This window comes from Cornus florida, unplaced genomic scaffold, assembly GCF_030987335.1.
Source record: "Cornus florida cultivar Cherokee Brave unplaced genomic scaffold, ASM3098733v1 CherokeeBrave_3.0.0_Hap2_Chr02, whole genome shotgun sequence".
NCBI lineage: Eukaryota > Viridiplantae > Streptophyta > Magnoliopsida > Cornales > Cornaceae > Cornus > Cornus florida.
This window is the reverse complement of record NW_026775572.1, coordinates 52,349,699-52,358,723: the sequence shown is the minus strand read 5'-3', so window position 1 is coordinate 52,358,723 and position 9,025 is coordinate 52,349,699. Positions and strand designations below refer to the sequence as shown.

Here is a 9,025-nt window from a genome sequence, read left to right as displayed (position 1 = left end):
AAAACCGGAATCAAATCCGAGCACAAAAAGTGAGGTTATGCAAGGAATAATGATAAACGGTAAAAATACAAAATAAAGAAAATACAAAATAGGAAAAAGACGAAAAAAGAAAATCACCAAAAAAGGAAAGGGAGAAAAATGATCAGGTCATTACAACCTACCCTCCTTAAAAGGATTTCGTACTCAAAATCGAGTAGTACCTGAAAGAGATAACAAATTGGGATACCGGGAGTGAACCTCTGTTCAAGCTCCTAGGTAGCCTCCTCAATGCCGTGATGTCTCCATAAGACCTTAACCAATGGAATGGTCTTGGTTCGCAAGACCTATTCCCGTGAATCAAGAATCTGGGCTGGACCCTTCTCGTAGGTCACATCCTTATCAACAACATCTGTTCACCGTAAAACATGTAATGGATCCGGCTCGTACTTCCTCAACGTAGATACATGGAAGATGTTGTGAACCCTATCCAGGTCTAGCGGTAACGCCAAATGATAAGCAACTTCACCGACGCGCTCCAAAATCGGAAATGGTCCAATGTACCTAGGAGATAACTTGGCTGTCTACCGAAATCTCAGAAGTCCCTTTCGTGGAGAAATCTTGAGAAAGACATGGTCCCCTACCTCAAAAGATAAGGATCTCCTACGCTTATCGGCATAACTCTTCTGCCTGCTCTGAGCTGTAGCCAACCGCTGCCGAATCAACTTAATCTTTTCTGTAGTCTCAAAGACAATATTGGGACCCAAGGTGACTGCATCACCTACCTCGGTCCAACAAACTGGAGATCTGCAAGGTCTGCCATACAATGCCTCAAAAGGTGCCATACCAATACTGGTCTGGTAACTGTTGTTGTAGGCAAACTCAACCAAGGGTAAGTAGTCTTCCCAACTACCCCCAAAATCCAAATTGCAAGCCCGTAGCATATCCTCCAATATCTGAATAGTACGTTCCAACTGACCATCAGTCTAAGGATGGAATGCCGTGCTGAAATGAAGCCCCGTGTCAAGAGCCTCCTGAAAACTCTGCCAAAAGTGAGACGTGAACCTGGGATCCCTATCTGAAACAATGGATACTAGAACCTATGAAGCCTGACAATCTACCCCACATACAGTCCACTAAGTCTCTCTACGTCATATGTCATTGCTATAGGCAAAAAGTGAGCCGTCTTAGTAAATTTGTCAACAATGACCCAAACGGCATCATTCCCTGGCTTGGATCTCGGAAGTCCCATCACGAAATTCATAGTGATGTGCTCCCACTTCCACTCTGCCACTGGTAGTGGTTGCAATAAACCTGCCGGTCTCTGATGCTCTGCCTTCACTTGCTGACAAATAAAGCATTTAGCCACGAACTGAGAAACACCCCGTTTCATGCCTTTCCACCAAAACTATCTCCACAAATTGTGATACATCTTCGTACCACCAGGATGAACTGCGAGTCGAGAATGGTGAAAATCCTAAAGAACAGCGTCACGATAAGACAAAGGAACAAACATCCTCCCTTTGTACCTGAGACCACTATCTGAATGCAAGGTCCAACCCTCTACATTCTTGCCACCTGAAATTTGATTGTGGATGGACTTCATCTCCCCATCCTCCTGTTGTGCCTCAACAACTTTGCTAACAAGAGCCGGTTGAGCCATAAGGCTAAACAAGATAGTCGGTGAAACATCCTCACACAACTGTAAACCAAGATCTGCAAGCTCTTCTAGCATCTTCCATTTATGGACGGAAATGCTGGCAAGAGTACCCCGTGACTTTCTACTCAATGCATCAACCACCACATTGGCCTTCCCCGGATGATACTGCAACTCAAAGTCGTAGTCCTCCATGAACTCAACCCATCTGCGCTATCTTAAATTCAAATCCTTTTGCGAAAAGAGATATTTGAGACTCTTGTAATCGAAGAAAACTGATGCGACCCGAACGTGTGCACAAAATAATGCACCACACTTTGGTTTTGGAAATGGTATCAAGCGGGCATCATAGTTTACATTTATAAACCGCTAGACACGTATACTATGTAGTATGAAGTGAGAAAGGATCGAACCCAAGGGATTGAACACGTGTTGGGATTAAACTTGGTTTTAAAGTTAATTAGATTGTAAAAGAGAGAGAAAGAGTGTGAGAGAAAAAGATTTTGGTGGAGTGATTAAACTAGAGTTCAATTAAAAGCATGGAAATGGAAATGATATTGCAAGTAAATTAAATTAAATTAAATTAAACTAAGAATTAAAGAGATATGAAGAGAGTCTTAGGGTTAGGATTCACCACTAAGCTCATGCAATTAACTACATGCTTTCAAGTAATGGGGAATTCATTAGTGTAATTACAGATGTAGCCACATTATCATCACAAATCACAATTGTAAGCATAGATTATCAACATCAAGAATGAGTTGTCTACTTAATGACAATTAAACTAAAGTGTAGAACCCATTCAAGACTACGTCATAACCCACCATACACATTCACAAATGTATCAAATAAGAGCATACATCAATCAAGAGAATAATACTAATTGTAATTAGAAGCATGGATTAACATAATCAAGCACAAATTGCCTACTTAACTACAATTAACTAATAACAAGAAAGCTAATTTGTAGAACAACCCATCAAGATTAAGCCTTTATCCATCAAATTAATTGACAATTGTATCAAATAAGTATCATGTTATGGCCATCACTAAACACAACTACAAGAAGTATTTAATGTAGAATATAATCCTAAAGCAATCACACATAGACATGCAAATTAGATATAGAATTAATGAAAGAAAGTTCTAATCATCTAATGAAGAATAAAATCCCTAATTAATCATACATAGATATACAATCAATTGGAGATTTCAATGGAAGAATTCATCAATACAAACCCTAATTTATCAAATCAAGCATGTATATATAAAGAAATCACAAGGCCATATAATTTAATTACAACATAATAATTCCCCAAGAAAAGAAATACAAAGGTTAGGGTTACATAAACTTAGGGCTCATCCAAACCCTAAGTGAAGAACTAGCTCATGGAGAAGATGATCATGGTGTCAACAAGCTCCATCTCCATCTTTTGGCTCCTTCTTCTTCTTCCTTCAATTGTAGACAAAGCCTCTGTAAAAATGTTTTTCAAACCGTAGCTTTTCCTTTTTCCCAGAGAGAACGAGACATCACGGTACAGAATAAAAATAATCCTTAATAAAAAAAACTTAATAATAAAATAATAAAACTCTCTCCTAAATAAAATAAAAACTAACCCTAAACTAATGGCTCACTGGGCCTTAAATAATAACCCTATTAAAGCCCAATAGTTCACAAAATAAGCCCAAACAATAAGAAAATCCTATAATATTGCCAAGTCCTGGGGGATCGATCCCCCACCCTGGGGGATCGATCCCCCAAGAGTTGGAAATTTCCTTTAAGTCCTATTTAGCTCCATTTTGGCCCCGAGCTCATTGGTTTGCTTCTTCATCTTTGGGAACATCATCAAAGGCCTGAGATTGACCGCTTTTGAAGAATAAACACACTATAAAGCAATGGGCTGCGACCTCCTTTTTGCCATTTTCTGAGCTTTTCTGAATATCTTTGCTCGACTCCAAAAAGGCTTTAGTGAACCAAAATTAACTCATTTTAACTTTATAACCCTGAAATACACATAAACATAAATTTGGACTAAAACATGAAATTAAGATAGATGCAAAGACTGAAATACCCTAACTTAGGTGCTGAAATGTGCAACATTTAAGCACTTATCACGCCCCCAAACTTAGATATTGCTAGTCCCTAGCAATGAACTAAAGCATGAAAATGAAACAAACATATATACAACTATGAACTAATAAAACAAATAAAGATAACACCACTTTCGTAGGGATCACGGTTGCATTTAGGATATGCAACAAGCCTTTTAAACCCCTAGGTTACCCCTAGTGGACGAGTGAAGTCTCGTGAGGGTTTCCAGAAATGGTACCCACAAACATCAAAAGCTCTTTCTTACTTGAGAAGCAACGACACATATTAAACAAGTGTTGAAAGTAGACTACCTCAAGTATGCAAATTTCTGCCATTTCTAAGCTATTATCAACATTTTAACATCATGTAAGCAAAAATGGTCCTTCACACATTAATTAATTAATCATGCAAATTGAATCAATTCTATCATCCTTTTTGAGTGAACCGGCATCAAAATGTGTTGCTATCTTAGCAAATCAAAGTAATGGCATAGCCTTACCCTTAAACTAGCATACAGATATAGTACCAGACATTAAGACATGGAATGAACCTTGTTATTCAATCAAACATTTATTTATTTATTTTATTATTGATTTCATTATTTTTTTTTTTATTATTATTTTTTATGTATGACCATGTGCAATGTCCAAGTTCCTTAAGCTCTCTAATCACCCCATGTAACAAGCGTTGAGCCAACGACTCCCAAACCAGATGGTCTTAGGGCGTTAAGTGTAAAGACACTCCTAAGGGCGTAATGACTCGGAATGGTTAGGCTACGAATTCAAACTAATCATACATCTTACATTCTTTCCTTGTCTTCCTTTTTAATCAGATGACATGTTGAAAGAATGCAGTTTTTTTTTCCTCACCTTTGGTGAGTGCTTTTATTTCTTTTCTTTACAAGATCATTTTATCAAGAATGAAAACTTTCAAAGCATACTAGCTCAATTGGGATAAATCAAGACAATAATCAACTAAGCATGCACCCCACAAATTGAATTCTAATGTGCGCAAGTGCAAGTGTAGAATTCTAGAATCAACTTTTAAAGCATTTTCAACCAACAAGATGATGTGTACTACAAAAGCAAACATGATGTCAAAAATTAAAATTTACCCCTAAATGGCATCATAGAGCATACAAGAAGTATTAGACTCTAACAACTTGCTTTTCAATGGCACTATGTTTCAAAAGTTCGAAATCATTGCCAAACATATCTCAAATCTCAATTATGTATTTAAAGCTCAACTTAAAGTAGAATGTAACACGACTACCTTACCCCCAAACTTAAACTGCACATTGTCCTCAATGTGCAATGAGAACAATGGAAGAAATGGAAAGAGTATACCGTGATGGCAAAAGTTAATGATGCCCGGCAATGATCCATGACGAAAGAGGTCTTCCCCAAACTTGGATGCAAAAACCTACTAGAAAAGCCACACTAGCAACTCACATCAAATATCAAATGGGATAAGTAAAGCATACATTCCAAAACAATATAGAACAAGATGTGAAGAGATATGATATCAAGCCCTTTGTAAAAGATGAAAACATGTATAACTAAGCAGAAGGGCATAACGGGAATACATATTATTTATTTATTTTTTTTAAAACATGAATGCAAATTTTTTTCTTTAAAAGAATAAATTATATATATATATATATATATATTTATTTAATTTATTATTATTATTTTTATATTTAATTTATTTTATATTTATTTAATTTATTTTTTCTTTTCTTTTTTTTTTTATTATTTATTTAATTTTTTCCATTTCTTTTTTTTATTTTTTATTTTTTTAAACATCACAAGCTCGCCGGAGAAGACAACCGGCAGAGCTGGGTAAACCGGCCAAGAATCGCCGGCGAGAACAACGAAGAGCCGCGACGCCGCAAAGACCCAGCCTTGATCGCCGAAGAAAAGCAGCGACCAAGCCGAAATCGCCGGCGAAAACCCAGCCGCGATCGCGATCAGAGAAGAACCCGGCGATTCAAAAGCTCGCCGGAAGAAAACGGCGATTCAGAAATTCGCCGGAAGGAAACGCAATCCAGAAAAATCAGCGAAGAACAGCGACCCATCGCGACCCAACCGAGATCTGAAACAGAACCAGTAGAAATCCAGCCAAAATCGCTAGAGAACGACGTTTCGTATTCTGGCCAGAAAGATCCGTAATCCAGTTGCGATGTGAGAAGAACCACCTGCGAATCGCTGCATAAGCCCAGTCAAAATTGCTGGAATATGAAGCAGCCGTGACCCATATCCGACGCCGGAATACGAACAGATTTGATCACCGGAAAGACGATCAGATGGTGCGACCAAAGAAGAACAGAACAGACGCGATCAGAAAAGAACAGTGTCCTAGCCGAGATCGCAACGCCGAAAAAATAAAGGCCGAAACAGCCTTGATTGCCGAAGAGCGACCCAGATTCGACGAAGAACAGCGAACAGATACGACGAGTGAAGAGAACAAGAGAACAGCGGGAGATTTCGGTTCGTGTTCCACTCGAACGCCAGGAAGAAAATTGGGTGAAGAAATTTATGGGGAGGAATAGAAATTTGCTTGAGGAATTCGACGGGGAAGAGAGGAATGTAGTTGGGAATTAAAGCTTAGGACAGTGAATGGAAGGCAAGGCTAAAGAATAAGGCGCTAGATCACCTTAAGTGAGGTATGGATAAATTTAGACAAAAATTTGTCCCTTCACTGTGTTACAGAAAATGGAAGCACAAGTTCAAAGGGGTTCGATCCACGTGGGTGGGGGATCAATCCACTAGGGCCTTTTTTTTTTGTGCTTTCTGCCCAGCATGGGGATTAATCAATCCCCTTTATTTTTTATTTTATTTTTTTAAACAAAGCAAAATTAAAAAGAAATATATACATAAAAATAAATTAAATTAAAAATAAAATAAAATACTAACATACATCACCCATTACAAAATTTTTTTTTTTTATTTTATTTTTTTGAATTTCTGAAAGCAGAATTATACAAAAAATAAAATAAAGTAAAAGAAGAAAATAAAATAAAATTTTATTTAGATGAAGATGTACGAGAAAAAATAAAGAGAAATGAGGGAGAAGTAAAGTCGGGAAACTCTATGAAAAAAAAAGTGTTTAACGTCTCTAGCAAGACGTTGTTGTGACTCACTAGTCGAAAGAATAAAAAACCGGATAGGAGACACCCTCGTTGATCCGTTTATCAATTTTCCCCAATGGATATTCTCTCACAACAATGAATACATCTCCTAAAAGAATGATTTGGAAAGAAATGATGGAAGATGCAATTTGTTCCCTTTCATCCACGGTCTTGAAAATAAAGTCCATCATGATCGGCCTTACACTTGGCAAGGTAATGTCTTTCAAAGACTCGGTTGGATTATTAGGAAACTCAATCTCTTCATTCTTTTTGTCAACTTCCACATTGATCACTTTCTCCTCCTTCACTAAGGTCGCCTCAATGACTTCATGCTCAATATTACAAGGAATGTCCTCATAAATTGGATTGGCCATTGGATGAACTTACAACTTCTTCCTCTTTTTGATAAGAAAGAGTACTTGTGATTGGAGGAAGAGGTTCTTCTGAGTTTTTCCATGGCGGGAAGTCTAAGATGGCCACGGAGTCCATTAGAGAATTCACTTCATATATGGAACTTTCAATGTCAAATGCATCCATATTGAAGTGAGAGAGGCATGCCTCAAGAGGATCTTCAGAAAGACTAGAATGAATGGAAGGAATAGCTTCTTCAACAATTTCATCCAAGACATTCACCATGAAACACTCGCCTTCATTGATAGGATGTTGGCTCGTGTTGAACATATTAAGCTTAACCATCATATTGCCAAAAGATATATCCATAATTCTGTACCTATAATTGATTGTCGCATTAGTAGTGGCAAGGAATGGTCTTCCTAAGATTATTGGAATATAAGTGGTAGGACTGGGAACCGGCTCAGTGTCAAGCACAACAAAATCAACCGGAAAATAGAATTTATCAACTTTGATGAGGATGTCCTCAACAATTCCCCTTGGTTGTTTTATAGACCTATCGGCGAGTTGAATAACTACCGAAGTTGGCTTAAGGTTTCCCAAACCTAATTGAAGATACACGGAGTAAGGAATAACATTAACACTAGCCCCTAAGTCAAGAAAAGCCCTTTTGACCTCATGGTTCCCTATGGTACAAGAGAGGGTTGGCGCGCCGGGGTCTTTAAACTTAGGTGGGGTGTTAAGCTTAATGATAGAGCTCACTTGCTCCATGAGAAGCACTTTCTTTGGGCTTGGTCCCTTGTTCTTCCGCTTTTGAGTACACAAGTCCTTCAAGAACTTGACATATGGTGGAATTTGTTGAATAGCATCTAGAAGAAGAAGGTTGATTTTAACTTGTTTAAAAACTTCCATCATGTCATGGATTTTTCCTTCTTGCCTCGAAAGTGGAGTCAAGTTTGAAGCTTGAGGAAATGGAGCTTTTGGCTCATAAGGCTTCTCTACATGGGAGGAAGATGATGATGATGGAATTTGCTCCTTAATGTGACCATTTGTCTCTAGTGAAGTAGGGATGGAATTGGGAATGGTAAATGGGCTGACACTTGGTTGCACCAGAACACTAACTTCACTAGGTCTCTCAACTTTGTTATCAATTTTTCTCCCACTTCTCAAGGTGGAAATGGAGTATGCCTTTTGGTTAAGTTTGGGTTGAATAGGCCCTTTCCCTTTCATTGTTTGAACCATTTGCCCAATTTGGGCTTTAAGTTTTTCAATTGATTGAGAATGCGAATGAAACACTTGATTTTCCTTTCGAAGATCACCCAAAGCTTCTAAAACCTTGTTCTCAAAAGTGGAATTTCTAGGAGGCTCTTGAGGTGGATGAGAGTAAAATTGATGATTTGAAGATTGAGAATTGGAGAATTGATTCACATTTGGAGGAAGATAAGATAGAGAGTGGTATGCTTGAGAGTTCGCATTTCGGAGGTGGGGAGGTAAATACTTTTCTTGAGAATTTTTATGAAGAGGAGGAATGATACCTCCTCCTTGATTTCTCCAAGAGAAGTAAGGATCACTCCATTCGGAATTGTAGGAGTTAGAATTTGGATTACTTCCCGGATGAATGAAAACAACATTGACTTGTTCTTGATACTTACTCGGAAAAACTTGTCCAAGAGGACAATTGAAAGTATTGTGAGTATAACTAGAGCAAGTCATGCACATCACACTTTGAGAATGGAAAGAGTTGGATGATTGAATTGCCGGGTTTTGGCTCGAAAGAAATTTATCAAACCTTAGAGTCAGATTTTTTACCTCGGCGGCA

At 38.0% G+C, this 9,025-nt stretch overlaps 1 protein-coding gene across 1 annotated transcript; it reads left to right on the top strand.

Moving 5' to 3' along the window:
* Positions 1-5,108: 5,108 nt before the first annotated feature.
* On the top strand, positions 5,109-6,276 carry LOC132296239 (uncharacterized). The gene is made up of 3 exons (XM_059794452.1): positions 5,109-5,120; positions 5,537-5,892; positions 6,006-6,276. Exons 1-3 carry the CDS (start codon positions 5,109-5,111, stop codon positions 6,274-6,276), a joined length of 639 nt encoding a protein of 212 aa, XP_059650435.1.
* Positions 6,277-9,025: the final 2,749 nt, after the last annotated feature.

Excerpts from the sequence above, each read along its gene's own strand:
- LOC132296239 (XM_059794452.1), top strand. Across the intron at positions 5,893-6,005 it reads TATTCTGGCCAGAAAGATCC|ATTTGATCACCGGAAAGACG; the intron begins GTAATCCAGTTG and ends GAATACGAACAG.